Source organism: Mirounga angustirostris, unplaced genomic scaffold (assembly GCF_029215605.1).
Source record: "Mirounga angustirostris isolate CCGP_5_RB_7025 unplaced genomic scaffold, mMirAng1.0.hap1 SCAF_2, whole genome shotgun sequence".
In the NCBI taxonomy this organism is placed as follows: domain Eukaryota; kingdom Metazoa; phylum Chordata; class Mammalia; order Carnivora; family Phocidae; genus Mirounga; species Mirounga angustirostris.
In genome coordinates, this window is record NW_026991710.1 from 172,171,353 (window position 1) to 172,187,292 (window position 15,940).

The 15,940-nt window shown below is 38.2% G+C and overlaps 1 protein-coding gene across 5 annotated transcripts in view; it reads left to right on the forward strand.

The window, feature by feature from the left end:
• Positions 1-15,684, forward strand: part of FUT10 (fucosyltransferase 10) — a 76,746-nt gene extending 61,062 nt beyond the window's left edge. For 4 of the 5 annotated variants that reach the window (XM_064585564.1, XM_064585563.1, XM_064585565.1 and 1 more), the window contains one exon: positions 10,187-15,684. In XM_064585564.1, the coding sequence (XP_064441634.1) occupies positions 10,187-10,411 (225 nt within the window). In that variant the 3' untranslated portion in view covers positions 10,412-15,684. The remainder of the gene's footprint in view (positions 1-10,186) is intronic. The other variant, XM_064585567.1, reaches the window with a different exon arrangement.
• Positions 15,685-15,940: the final 256 nt, after the last annotated feature.

A 15,940-nucleotide genomic window follows, 5' to 3' on the forward strand; every position in this document is an offset into this window, starting at 1 on the left:
TCCCACAGCTCTTCATTCCCATTAAAGAGGCCAGGCACTGCAGGGAGATGAATATTTCATTACTTTCTTGGAGGACTGTCATGAAGTTTATGAGTCATGTCCTTCTTCCTGAAGGCCTTAACCTTATTGTTTCTTCCGGAGGACACCATGCTGCAAGTGCTTGCTGGGCAGTGATAGAAGCAGGCTGCAGAGGAGGGAAGAAAGCCAAAAAAATAAAAAATTTGGGAGTTCTGAATCTCATCCACATGGTCAGTCCTTTAACTTTTCCATCACTGCTCTGTTTTCTGTCAGACCCTTACATGCTTGCCTCATAGGTGCTTCTTCGAAACTTATTTTCAGGGGGCCTGGGTGGCTCAGTCCATTAAGCATCTGCCTTTGGCTCAGGTCATGATCCCAGGGTCCCAGGATCAAACCCTGCATCTGGCTCCCTGCTCAGTGGGGAGCCTGCTTCCTCCTCTCCCACTGCTGTTCCCCTTGCTTGTTCTCTCTCTCTGTCAAATAAATAAATAAAATCTTTAAAAAAAAAAGAAACTTATTTTCATTTCATGTATGCAATCAATTAACATCTCTCTCTCTCATCCCTGCTCTTTATCTTTCTGGCACACACATGCTTATTAATATAGAGAAAATGTTCAAATAATGATGGATAATCCTTAAAAGATTTCTTTTTCTTAAAGTATTCTAAAGAAATTTCTGGGTCCCTGGGTGGCTCAGTTGGTTAAGCGCCTGACTCTTGATCTCCATTCAGATCTTGATCTCAGGGTCATGAGTTCAAGCCCTGCATTGGAGCCTGCTTAAAAAAAAAATAAAAAATAAATTTCTTAGTATTGTCTTCAAATTTCTTGATGCTCTTAACATTTGGTTATTTGCTTACTTTACTTATTTTTACCAGGAATGGCCCCACTTTGTATATAGCTAAATTTGTTAAAAGGTAATTTACTGAAAGAAAAAGAAAGATTAATTTCAATTACTTTTGAAATTAAAAAAAAGAGATTGCCCACATATACTGCTTGGCTATCACCCATCATTCCCTTGCCTGACTTCCATATACACATAACATTTATCTAAATTCTCTGAAGACAAATAATTTTTGTTAAATATTGAAATGTTGATTTTGGCTAGCATATTAATTTCAGGTCAGACATAAGCCTATACAGTATGTGGAATTATTTTTGTGTATTATATGTATACCATATAAGGCTTTCATATTCTAAATATTTGTATGTTTAGACAAATTAAAAATGTTTGCAAGATCATTTTCCTCATTTTACTATAAAATTTTAAATTATTTTATCTGGTTTTATATAACAAATTTTTACTCGTAAAATCATTTATTTTAAGCCAAGTGTCTTGGTCAGCAACACGAACACTAAATATTATATCATTTCTCTCATCCTGATTTCCAGTGACTTCCTTTCTGACTTAATTTATAAGGCCACATTACAGCAAAAACCAAAATCCACACACTGCAAAAAACATGAGAGAAAGTAGAGGCCACATTAATTGCCCATGGTATCCCAATTATTTCTTCTGAAAATCTACCAAAGCATAAAACAGAACTGCTGACGGTGATGATTTGCCAGGGCTACCTATCACGATCCTTGCCAGGCTTGGGGATTATAGTCACAGAAAGCCAGAGAACTACACAAACCCTAACTGCTTCTGCACCTCACGGACACCCCGTTGGAATGATTGCTGGGGACTGGAAAAGAGTGTACAACAACACTGGTAGCTAGCTTTTTAAAAATCATAGGAGAATACATATATTCCTGCATTTCCAACAGAGACGGCTAACTATGGTGTTTCAGAGTGCCTGAAGGTGCTGAAGGTGGTGTAATTGAATGTCCTTCTCTTTGGAGTCTTTGAAGAGAAGTAGATGGAGTCGGTTGTCCTCTGGTGAGTTCTTATTCCTCCCAGAGGGGTGGTGAGTGAAGATGATTAAAAGGTTTTGCTTGCATTTCAATGATTGTGCTACAATTCTTAAATGCTAATGTGCTCATTATTGAAAAGCAGAACAAAATACATGGTGAAAGTAAATTAAAGGTTTTCGACCAGTTCTTTTCACTTGCATTTATTCATTTGTTTTACAAGATGTGTTACAACTTACATATGGCATGCCTTAAAGTAAGCTACTTATATGTTTCTTCACTTTTTCTCTTTCAGCCAAAGAAGAGCTAAAAGAAATAATTTGATTTCCTCTAACTCCGATTATTTTTTATCTTGTGGTTGATAATAATTTAATTATAGTACTTGGATGTAGAAAATACTATAAGAATATTGAATGCATTTCCCCTTTTTCTACTCTGCTCCTCCCCTGCTCTCCCTCCACACAGACCCAGTGAATTATCTACTGCTGTGTAAACAATATTGTCACAAACTTAGTGGCTTAAAACAACCCACACTTGTCATCTCACAGTCTCTGTGGGTTAGTTCATGGCTTAGGTGGGTTCGTGGAAGCCTGGTATCAATGTATCAGTCAGGGCTGGGTGTTCATCTGGAGGCTCAACTGGGGACGGGTCTGTTTCTAAAGTCACATGCTTGTTGGCAGATTCAGTTTCTTGAGGCTGTAGGATTGAGGGCTTCAGTTTCTTGCTGGCTGGAGGCTGGAGGCTGCCCTTGGCCTTTAGAGGCCACTCATAGTTCCTTGGTATATTGGCTTTGCCAGCCTGGCTGCCTGCTTCCTCAAAGCCAGCAAGGGAGTGAAAGTGCTACAACGGGTGTGTATGTGATCATGTATACATAATCACATACATTCTCTCACCTTTGCTGTATGTCATGGCTTAGAAGCTAGTGATGGATACCATGCATAAGGGCATGAATACCAGGAGGTAGGAATCCTGGGGGCCATCTGCAGTCTGTCCACCACACCTATTGAATCTGAGTAGGCCTGTACTCTGTGTTGCATACTTTATTTATGTAGGGGAAAGTCTTTCAATATTGAATTAATTAATTTAGTCAGTTAAAGAACATTTACTGATGAATGATCCTGTTCTCAAAAAGGCTATCATAGGAGATACAACGTGGAATCATCACAGATACAACTTCACAGAATTGGGATAAACTTTTAAAAAATTAGCTTTGAGGTATAATTGATTACAATACGCTGCACATATTTAAAGTGTATGGTTGATTAATTGTGACATATAACTGTGAAATCATCACCACAATCAAGATAACAAACCTTTCTGTCCTCCTTAAGAGTTTCCTCATGTCCTTTTTTAATCCATCCCTCTGACCCCTTCCTTAGGCAACCATACATCTGCTTTTTGTCACTTTTGACAAAGAAGCTAAGTCAGTTTTCTAGAATTCTGTATAAATGGAATCATGTAATGATTCTCTTTTGTGCCTGGCTTCTCTCACTCCACATGATAATGTTGACATTCATCCACAACACTGTGTGTATCAGTAGTTTCTCTTTATTGTTGTGGTTTGCACATACCAAAATGTCCTTAGCCATTCACCTGTTGATGGACATTTGAGTTGTTTCCAGTTTCTGGCTGTTACAAATAAAGCTGCTATGACACTTACGTACAAGTCTTTGTATGGACCTAGGTTTTCATACCTCTTCTGTAAATACCTATGAGTGAAATGGCTAGGTCATATAGTAGGTGTATGTTTCACATTTTGAGAAATTACCAAACTGTTTCCCAGAGTTGTTCTCTTACCTTCCCACCAGCATTGTATGAGATTTCCATTCATTAACAGTTGGTGTGGTCAGTCTTTTAGTTTTTGCCATTATGGTGGGAGCATACTGTGAGTTAATTTGTGTTTCTCTAGTAACTAATGATTTTGAGTATCTTTTAATGACTTATTTGCCATCAATGTCTTCTCTGGGGATATGTGTCTTCAAATCTTTGCTCATTTAAAAAAATTGAGTTGTTAATCTTGAGTTGTAAGAATCCTTTATACAACAAATGTTTTCTTCCAGTTTTGGGGTTGTTTTTCCATTTTCTTTTCTTTTTCTTTTTTAGATTTCATTTATTTATTTGAGAGAGAGAGCACAAGCAGGGGGAACGGCAGAGGGAGAGGGAGAAGTAGGCTCCCTCTGAGCAGGGAGCCTGACATGGGACTCGATCCCAGGACCCTGGGATCATGACCTGAGCTGAAGGCAGATGCTTAACCAACTTAACCACCCAGGCACTTTGTTTTTCCATTTTCTTAATGGTATCTTTTGAAGTGTATAGTTTTTAATTTTGATGAAGTCCAGCTCATCATTTTTTTCTTTAATCATTTGTGTTTTTTGTGTCCTGTTTAAAAATCTTTGTGTAACCCAGGGTCAGTAAGATATGCTTCTATTTTATTCTAGAAATTTTGTCCAGCAAGACACGTAGGTCTATAGTCAACTTACAGTTAATTTTTGTAATGCAGCATGGTGTCAGAGTTGAGGTTTGTTTATATGGATATCCAATAGTATTGGCACCATTTGTTGGAAAGATTATTTTTTCATGATTGAATTACCTTGGCTTTTTTTCAAAACTCAATTGGCCTTATCTATGGGTTAATTTCTAGACTGGTAAATATGCCTATATTTAAGTACTGTAGCTTCATAATAAGTCTTGAAATGAGATAGCGTCAATATTCCAACTTGGTTCTTTTTCAAAATTATTTTCACCATTTTAGGTCTTTTGCTTTTCCATATAAATTTTAGAGTCAGTTTGCCAATTTGTATGAGAATGCTTGATAGCATTTTCATTGGGATTGCATTGAGTGTATGTATTAATTTGGGGGAGAGTTGACAATATTGAGACATTTAATCCATAAGAATGATAGATCTATCCATTTATTTAGGTCTTTAATTTCTCTAGACATTACTTTGTAGTTTATTGTGTACAGGTTTTTTTTATAACCCTTTGGTCAAATTTATACCTAAGTAGTTCACATTTTTTGATACTATAGCAAATGCTATTTTTAAAAAACTTTATTTTCTGATTGTTTGCTGCTAGTACATAGAAGTAAAATTGATTTTATATGTTGACTTCATGGACTACAACCTTGTTAATTGCACTGTTTAATTCTGTATCTTTTTTATAGATTTCTTAGGATTTTTTTTTACATAAATGATCATATTGTTTACAAAAAAAAAAAAAGATGATTTTACCCGGACTTCCAATCCATTTGCCTTTAATGTCTTCTCTTTTTATCCCTTACTGCACTAAGACCTTCATTACAATTTTGAATAGTACTGTTGGGACCATATGTCTTCATCTTGTTCCCTGTCATAGAGAGAAAATACTGTTTTTCATTATTGTTTATGATGTTAACTGTAGGATTTTGGTTGATGCCCTTTATCAAATTGAGAAAATTTCCTTCTGTTCTTACTTTTATGAGGATTTTTATCATGAGTGGATGTGGAATTTGTTAAATGATTTTCTCTATCCATTGAGACAATCATATGGTTTTTCTTTTTTAGTTTATTTAATGGTGAGTTATAGTGATTATTTTTGAAGGTTAAACTGACTTGTTTTCCTGAGATAAACTTCGCTTGGTTATAATGTATATCCTTCTTATTTATTTTTGGAATTGAATTGCTAAAATTTTTGTTAGGAATTTTTGTGTCTACATTCATGAGGTATACTGTTCCATATTTTTCTCCTAATGCCTTGGCTAGTTTCCTTATATGGTAATGCTGGTCTCACGTTCCCTTTTCTTGTGTTTTCTTTTTATTTTTTTCTCTCTCTCTTTTTAAAGATTTTATTTATTTATTTGACAGAGAGAGACACAGTGAGAGAAGGAACACAAGCAGGAGGAGTGGGAGAGGGAGAAGCAGGCTTCCTGCAGAGCAGGGAGCCCAATGTGGGGCTCCATCCTAGAACCCTGAGATCATGACCTGAGCCAAAGGCAGATGCTTAACGACTGAGCCACCCAGGCACCCCTTTTCTTGTGTGTTCTGAAAGAGTTTGTGTAGAATTGGTATTATTTTTTCCTTACATATTTTGTTCAATTTACCAGCCAGTCATCAATCCATAGTTCTTTGTTTTGTTTTTTTTGTGGGAAAGTTTTTAAGTATAAATTGAATTGTTTTTAATAGACATAAAGCTGTTCCTCTTATTCATTTCTTTTTTTTTTTTTTAAAGATTTTATTATTTATTTGACAGAGACACAGCAAGAGAGCAGGGGAAATGGGAGAGGGAGAAGCAGGCCTCCCGCTGAGCAGGGAGCCTGATGCAGGGCTCGATCCCAGGACCTGGGATTATAACCTGAGCCAAAGGCAGATGCTTAACGACTGAGCCACCCAGGCTCCCCTTATTCATTTCTTTTTGAGTGAACTTTGGTAGATTGTGTCTTCGAAGGAATATTTTTTTCATTTTATTCAAGTTGTGAAATTGACTGGCATACCATTATTAGTATTCCTTTATTCTTTTAATGTCTGTAGTGTCTATATGTCACCTCCATCATGTCTGATATTAATTTGTGTCTTTTTTATGATTAATCCAGATGTTTATCCATTTCATTGATCTATTCAAATAATTAGCTTTTGATTTCATTATTTTTATTTTGCTTTATATCTTAATGATTTCTGTTCTTTATTATTTTAATTATTCTTAATTTGGGCTTAATTTGCTCTTTTCAAATTTAAGGTAGAAACTTGGGTCATTGATTTTAAGCCTTTATACTTTTATAATATACATATTTAATGCTATAAAATTCCCTAATCACTGCTTGAGCTACCTCCTACAAATTTAGATTATTATGTTAATGTTAATTCAGTTTAAAATATTTTCAGTTTTCTGTTCCGCTCCTAATCTTCCTTTTGCGTAACTGATGAAGGTCCATGGGAAAGAGCTTTAGAGTGGGTTTGAACTCTTGTTTTGTGTCTGGGGCTCCTAGGGATTCCAAACCAGCATAGTAGCCCATACTTCACCTTTAAGAATGTGTTAAAAATTTAACTGACTTATTACCTATTTGTATGATGACCACCTCTTTCTCCTGTGTTCTGTCAAAGGTTAAACAGATCATGTATCCATCTCTCTTTAGAGGGTCTTGTCACTGTGGAATTCAGTTTACTTGGTTGCTGTGTGATTTCAGTTCCCTGATGGGCTCAAGAAAATTTATGAATTTATAGTTTATTTGACTTTGTCCTTACTGTTAAAATAGGAGCCATGTCCTCTTTGGAAGCAAAATATTTGTTAATCATACTTTAGAAACAGCCTGTTTTTCTGCCCAGAACCACAGCTGGAAAGTCCATTTGGGACGCTGAAATTTTCTTACTTCTAAAATGTCATAACTATTTCATCAAACACACTTCCTTCAGGTCATACTGTGAAATATTTCTACAAGAACACTAGAGTTAAGAGTCCATTTCATAAGATTCTTTTCTTTGTGATATCACCTCAGATGTAACTTTGTCGTACACTGTTGAATGGACTCTGGAGTGGGCAGGCAAGGAAACAGAGTATTATTACTGGCTTTCTCATATAAACAGTTATGCAAGGTCAGGGTTGGGAAGGCCGTCCAACAGTATGTGGTCAGTATGGCTATCAGCCGACTGGTGATTCAAGTATCATGAACAAGTCATCTGCTAATGATCTTGGAACATTTCCAGTGTTGGCAATTTCATTATTTTTTAAGGCAGCCCATTTTATCTTCTGTTAGTTTTGACATTTATATTGTTCTTTGTTTTGAACACTTTCCCTTCTCTAGTCCATTCTTAGCTACCAGCTTCTGACTCTAGCTCAATGAGTTATAGGTTTGCACCTGTACCTATCGGTCAATAAATGTGAGCAGTGGCTTCTCAAAAGTTTTTTCATGGTAATCACGTTGGGTTCTCCTTACTTGATTCTGTTCTGCTCTTGCTCCAAAAACAGTTTCTACCTAGCCATGAACTCTGGCTAAAGTAACCCCAGTTTGAACTTCTGGTTTTTTGAAAAAAAATTTTTTTGTATTATTTTATATTATTGTTTAGACTTCCCAGATTTTAAGTTTAGCATTTCCTAGTGGTTTGCTATTTGGATTTGTGTTCTGGTTCTCTGTACTCAGTGTTGTCTTGGTAAAGAAACTATGCTCTAGTTCCAGGCCCTTGGAAGCCAAACTCCATGATCATTTGTCAGTGGTCCCTAAGAGCAGGGACGATTTAAGCAACTGTATCCTTGTCCCTCTTCCAAGAGGGATGTTAATTCATTCTTCTACTTAGAGTCCCTTCAGATGCTTGAAGAAAGCTTTATATGCATTCTAGTCATCTCTTTTTCAGGCTACACCCTAATATCTTCTAATATGCTTCTAATGGTAGGTTTAACAAAGAGAGAATATGTTGATCCAACCATAGGTAGGTACCCAAATTATTGTATTTCCAAATTGATTTTTCTCCTCTGCTTTCTAATTTCCTGATGGGTGAAGATTCTAATTATTACAGATCCAAAACATTATAGACCCTATTATCTTCGAGTTAAAATTTTTTTTAGAAAAAGATATATATGCACAAACTTAAACTATTAAGTAACTCTGCAAAGTTAAAAAAAGAACAGTCTTTTATTTTCCCCTTCCCCCCTCCCCAATGGCAATCTCTTACCACCACATTTAGCTAATTATTTTGGTATTTATTCATTGTTTCTAAATAACATGCTTATACACTCATTTTTTTTGATGTTCAGTGTTTATGTGATCACGATTGTGCACCTGCTATTCTGAGATGAACCATTTAGTGTACTGTGATCTGTTTCCCTCGCCTGGACAGCTTTTTGTTTCCCTCTCATTTGCCTTCTTGTTTGATTATTTTTATATGTACATATCACTCAGTCAATCCTTCTTGATTGTTTAACTCTCCTTTGAAGATGTTCAGATCTACCAGACATCCAGTTCATTCATCTTGTTGAAGAAATTGCTCACAGAGCCTTCTGAGCTTCCCCAGCGTGCCGGCTGCCCTCGCCACCTTGCGTGGAGCACCAGCCTGAGAGCTCCCTTCCCCAGCATGTGGGGATTTTCCTTTCTTATCTTTTTCTGACACATCTCTTGCATGCTTGTCTCCCTTTTCCTTAGTTCTGCTCTTTTGTTTGATCCTACCCTCGTACAGCTTCCCGAGAAGGGATACACAAGGATGTCTGAAATGTCTTCATTCTACTCTAACACTTAAGCAATAGTTTAGCTGAATGTAAACTATCCATTTTTCTTAGAATTTGGAGGCATAAAAGACTTTTAATTTTGAAATGATTTTAGATTGACAGAAGTTACAAAGATAGTACAGAATTCCTGTACACCCCACACCTGGCCTCCCCTATTGTTAACATTGTACATCACCATGGTACATTTGTCAAAACTTAAGAAATTAATGTTGACCCACTGCTCTTAACTGACCTGCACACTGTAGTCATATTTCACCAGTTTTTCCACTAAAATCCTTTGTTATCCTTTGTTCCAGGATCAAATCCAAGATACCAAATTGAAATTAGGTCTCATGTCTCCCTAGTCTCCTCCAAACTGTGATCAGCTATTTGGTTTCCTTATTTTTAAGAACTTTGATACTTTGGAAGAGCAATATTTTTGTAGATTGTCCCTCCATGCATTTGTCTGATGTCTTCTCATGTTAAAATGTAGGTTATGGATTTGGGGGAATATGACTACAGAGGTGAAAGGGCCCTTCTCTTCACACCGTATCAGGGGACACATCATATCAATGTGACTTATTACTGATGATGTTAACTCTGATCATTTGGTTAAGGTGGTATTTGCTAGGTTTTCTCTGTGCGTTTACTAGTTTTCCCTTTCCATTAAGCGAGTCACTATGTCCAGGCCATGTTCAAAGGGAGAAGAATTAAGCTCCACCTCCTTGAGTGCAGAATTATCAAACAATTTGTGGACCTATGTCTAACGAATAAATATTTGGGGGGAGGTATTGTGAGGCTATGCAAGTATCCTTTTTCTCCTTAAAGTTTTCCCCACTAATGTTCATTCATCAGTTAGTCTTACCATTGCTTTTTAACTTCCAGTGTTAATGTCAAGAGATCTAAAATCATCCTAACTGCCAATCCTCAGAATTAGATGTTTCCTCTCATGGAGGTTGTAGAATCTCTTCCTTCTTTCCTGTGTTCTGGAATTTCGTAAAAACGTTTAGCAGGAGACTGTTTGTGTCACTATGGAGTGAAGATATTTGCTTTAAAAGGAAAAGTATATGTTGGGTTCTGTTATTTTGTGGCAGGAACCCAGGACTTGTGCTTTCTTATATATTTAATTCTTTTTCCTTTCTCTCAAACAGGGTTTACCACCCAAAAGATGGAAGGCTGACGTGACACACCTGAGTTGCCCAGAACCTGCGGTGTTTGCTTTCTCACCTCTGGCTCCACGTTGGAGCTCTTTGCGGGACATGTGGATACCAAGCTTTGAGCAATCCAAGAAAGAAGCCCAGGCACTAAGGTGGCTGGTTGATAGGAATAAAAATTTTTCAGCTCAAGAGTTTTGGGCCCTGGTATTCAAGGACTAATTTCTACAAGTGTCAGAATGATATAGACTAGAGCTCTCTTGAGGTTTATTTTCTAGGTTGCCTTAATATATGAATATCATAGCTACTTTGTTGACTATCCTTTAGGATAAGGAGTACTTGCTGCAGTACTCATGATGAGCCCTTGCACATAATGGATGTGAATTGCCCTTAGGGGTCACCTCTATATTTTTTATACTAAAAAAGTAAATATTTCTTATGGTCACCTTCCATTTACATGTCTGGACCGATGTACCTGTCGCCTTTTGTGGAAATTTGGCTAATGTGAATTGAGTGCTCCCCTCCCTGCAAGGGAGGCAGAGGGCGGAGCTGTGGATTCTTGATACTCACCTCACAGTCTGCAGTTTATTAGTATTTGGCAAGCCCAGTGTCCTGATGCTGAGCATGAACGTGAAATGCATTAGAACTTGGCAATGAGAGATTCCATCTGTTGGTTTCCAGGGATGTAAGTGAGTAATAAAAGCTGTGTGAATTTTATCCGCTTTTTCTCTTCAAGTTAGAAGAACGTATGCCTGTCTGCCTTCTTATTCTTACTACCTCTCTTTCTTCTTTTCATCTTGCCCTGCTTCCTCCCCCATTTTTCCCCCCTGAAGTGGAATGTCTTCTGAAGATAAGCCTCCTCCTTGTGTGTTTTGAACAGTGAGATGTTCTCCATGGTCCCTTATCCTGCAGAACAGAGTAATAATCATGTGATCCCGGCCGGACACCCTGTACCCTCCGATCAATGTGAGAGTGGAAGTGAATGGCCCCCAGGAACTCTGGTTGTGTTGTGTAGGATGATGTACAGCCTGTAATAGTGGGCAGTCCACTCTGGTGGGTGAGCATTCCTTGTCATTTCTGATCCTGTCACAGAGAAGTTTTGGCTGTCCTGTCGGGAGCATCCACTGGAGCTCCTTGAAAGACAAGGAGACAACACTGGCTCGCATTTTCTTCCCATGGGGGGGTGGGGAGGCTTTTAGAGGATCCTAAAGCCTGTTGTTACCGGACATATCCTGGCTTTGGTGCTCTTTATTGTGGAAAGACGTCAGCTCCCGAGGACAGGAAGAGTCCCTGATTCTCATGTCCCCTATGTGGTGTGTGGGTGAAACTTAGGACAGCTCCCGTGGTGCCAGCTACCCCTTTACCCCAGGCCAGTGCCTTCATGTGCCAGCCATGCGCAATCTCTTCCACGAGGAGTGCTCTCTCTGGCTGTGCAGGGAGAATGAGGACTGAAACCATTGCTTCATGTGCCTGAAACCAGTCCATTCGCTCAGGAACAAGAAAGGTCACATTGCTGGGTGGGAGAAGGTTCTATGACTGCATTTTTCTCAATCCCAGCACTGCCATTAACTGAATATGATTTGGTACAACTCTCTTAACCTCCCTGGGCCTTAGTTTTTGCACCTAAAAAGAAGTGATTGGGCTGGTCATTGAAGTTCTTCTCTGCATAATGTTCTTTGTTTATCAAAATTAAGAAGTTTAATTTTGTAGAAGTTTTTACTCAGGCAGTAGCAAATCATTTAGAGCCACTGCATGGTTTTCAAGGGAAGAAAGCTCTTTGGAGGAAGAAGCATACTTCTTGGGTAGTATTAGGGATAGAAAGGTTGATACTCTGCCATTTTTTTTCTGATGATATCCAAAGGGAAAGCATTGGAAAGGGAGAGTGTTTGTTACAGACCAGATTTTAAATTGTATATTAAATGAGTTTTGTTGTCATACTCTTAGTAAAAAGCCCAGGATGTGATGTGTGCATTTGGTGAGGTATTATCCGAGAGATCCAGTTCTCCATAAATGCCTTAAACAAATACCCAGTGCTCATATGCTGCATATATGTTTTAAGCCTCAATATTGAGTGTAGTTTTGTTCTATCTTGGTTCTTCATCAAGACTCTGTAGACAAAATTCTGCCTAAACTTTTCTGAAGTATGTAGCCCTGAACAAATTTAGGGAAATGAAGTAATTGATTGTTTAATGGGGCATTAACATCTTGTAGGGGAAGAGGATGGAGGAGAGGGAATTCCGTGGGATTGAAAATGAGGTGTGTTTCAGAGAAAATAAATTAAAAGTTCTTTGGGACTCTTTGAGTACCCATAGATTTGAGACTTTAATTATTAATATATTTTTTTTGTTTAGCACATGTGTCTTCTGTAATAGGATTTGTATTAATAAGATGGTACCCTCGTCTGTGATAATTGCTGTCATGGAGTGAGAGGCGTGGCCCCACTGTAGCAGGATTCTTATCTGCAAATGGGGAGCTGTGCGGTTTTGAGTTCTATGTAAGTCCCTTCAGTGACATTGTATCCATTGATCCCATCAGACCATACCTTTCTCTTTACCACACTGTCTCCATTTGTGAACTATGATTAAGAGAGAGTCCTCTCTCACCAGGCTGCTGTGAAGAATGGCTCATGGCTGTGAAGGACTTGGTATGATGCAACATTCTGTTTAGGGCGTCAATGCGTTTTGCTTGGATTGTTCTCAGAGACCGATTTTCTAAGTGATATGACAAGGTGGATAGAAACCTTTTCAGAAATGTTGAAGAAAGGGCTTACTAATGTTAGTCAATAGTCTTCAGATCTTCACCTGAAAATGAGGTAACTTTGACCATTGATCACATAGCAATTATAAAATTTCAGAACCTGATTGTGGACTGGCTTCTTTGTTGCTCTTAAGAGCTAGAGTCCAGTAACTAGAGTATCAGTTGAGATTATTGTCATTATTAGTCACAGATTGAATGCAGTGTTGTATGCGCTACTGAGAAGTGGAAGACATAAGCAAAAATGAACGTCCTTGCATTGAGTCAAACGTTGTAGATTACACATAGGAGAACAAACCTAATATCTATAGAACACTGTATGAATCTGAGCACAGCACAGACCTGAACTTGAAATGTCCAGTGTTATACTGTGCATTTAAAAAAAAAACCATTAGTGTAGCTCATAATTCCTGCTAAAGATGACAAGGCATTAGGGGACTCCAATGGAGAGTTAGTTTTCAGTGAATGATATTATCTGAAGCATCATGGGTACAACTCTACATAAATAACATATGTTTTTCTTGGAATCTTTAAAGTATAAAATGTAAAAGTTCACAGGCTGAGAATAATGGTGGTTAGTTTATGTTTCAAATAACTTTGCAATCCTGAATGTTCTGTAAAACACTTTCTTACCCTTCTTTAGGGAATTTCTTTGTTTTCATTTTTGTTGTTGTCATTAGTGATAATCGTCTTTGCTGCATAATTCTAATGTCGACCTATATCTTTATTTCTTCTGATTATAGAAATAAAAATGCTTATAAAACTTGGAAAATTGAATTATGAACTATGACTCTAGTAAGAAGACCTAGTTTTAGTCCCCAACTCTCCAGTATACCATCTAAAGATGATATCTTGGGGGCGCCTGGGTGGCTTGGTCAGTTAAGCGTCAGACTCTTGATTTCAGCTCAGCTCATGATCTCAGGGTCATGGGATCGAGCCCTGTGTTGGGCTCTGCTCTCAATGGGGAGTCTGTTGGAGATTCTCCCTCTCCCTCTCTCTCTGCCCCTCCCACTCATGCTCCCTCTCTCTCAAATAAATAAATAAATCTTTAAACAAAAAGAAAGACAGTACCTAGGCCAAGTTATTTGGCCCTTCTAAGCTTCAGTTTGCTCACCAAGAAAAGCTTATTATATGTCCAACCGCTCGGTGAGGTTGTGAAGTGTAAATAAGCCAGTATTCATACTTCGCTCGATAAATGCTAGCTGTAGCTGTTACAGATCTCTGCAGTCATCACCCTTTGTTTGTGATGACCTTGATTGAGATTTGCACAGAATTATGTAATGGCTAATGATAGTACCAGCAATGGTACTCCATTTAGTTCTCCATTTAGTTATCTGATACCTATTTTTTCATTATAAGATAGGCATTGTGCTGGGCACCTTAGCCGGTGTGAATCAGACATGGGAGAGAGGTATGGAGGGTTCTGGGTAGGGCTTTGTGATATCAGGATGGTATTAAAGCCAGGGACTGAGGAATGCTCAAATTGTACTATCTCTTCCCTCCATGGGATTTCTGATGGAGTTTTACACAGAGTTCCTAACAGCATGATGGGAATCACACAACCTTTTTATAGTAGCTGTGCAAACCCAACTAAATCCAGTGCAGTGATTGCTGGCAAAAGCCTTTCAAGTTTGCAATTCTCAATCTTGGGAGGAGGCTGTGCCCAGACCATGAGAGAGAGAGAGAGAGAGGTGACCAGGTCTGGAGGTCCTGCCCTTACAAGTAATAAGTTTACTTATTCACTGAAAATCAAACAAGAAGAAAAGAGGAAGAGCCTGCTCAGGACTTCTCCTGGGAGACAAGCCCCGTTTTGCTCTTCATATTTATTGATGCAAGAATATGAGTGCAACGCATGGGAGCCCACTTTTAAGTCACAGTAACCTCTCTGACTAATAAAATATGGTCCATCAATATCGGGGCTTAACCCATTAAATTAGTGACCCTGGTGGTGGGTATTATTAAGGAGAAGGGCACAAGGCAGAGGTGTGGGGAGGAGGAGTGACCTTCATGATTTTTATCTTCTCAACTCATTGGGCTTAACAGCCAAGCTGTAGCTGTATCCCTAAAGGGTGTGACCAGTCATGGTCCACAGAAACCTCCTTTCACCTTCCTGAGGCTTCTTCCGAAATGTCCTAGAACCACTGACATGAGCAGTTGAGCTCTCTGAAACTTCTGAAATGAATGAGTTGCACACTGATTAATGCCTCCAAGGGTGTTTTGAGCCTGATTCTAGTAGGGGAATGAGAATGGAAATTCCCTATTGTATTTCTCATGCAAACCATGGCCACATCATCCAACCTGGCTTACCTAGAGAAGGTTATACAGCCAGCCCAAATAGGCCATTATGGATATTTGGAATTTTACTATCACAAACTCCTTAATTAAAAAAAAACCTGATTGAATAGGTAATTAAAGAAACTTAAAGACCATCAGGGTAGGTAGGGGGTGACATTAAGGGTTTTGAGGCAGGGGCAATATCTTTTTGCAGGAGCCTTTGAAATCAGCCTAACATAACTTGCTTCCTTTAGAGTAAACATGACTATGGGCACTCATCTAGTGGGTCACACAGGAAAAAAAAAAAGGCCAGTTTTATTTAAAAATGTCCTTGATGAAGCAATAAAAATCATTAATTTTATTAAACCTTGATCTTTGAGTCCATGTATTTTTAATATTCTGTGTGACAAAATGGGGAGGATACATGTCACTTCTATATACCAAAGCACAGTAGGAATCGCAAGGAAAAGCACTTGTGTGATTGAGTTGTGAGCTGATCTAGCAGCTTTTTCATGTAATACCATTTTTACTCAAAAGAGCATCTAGCAAATTACAGATATCCAGACTTGGGTTTTTGTCAGTCATCCTCATGAAAAAAAAGTGAGCCTGTCACTTTAAGAAAAGTAATAGATGTTGTTGCCCATGATTACATTTCAGCTTTCAAGTGAAAGGTAGGATTTTGGAAAACTAATTTCCACCACTTTAAGCATCAGAAACTGTCCT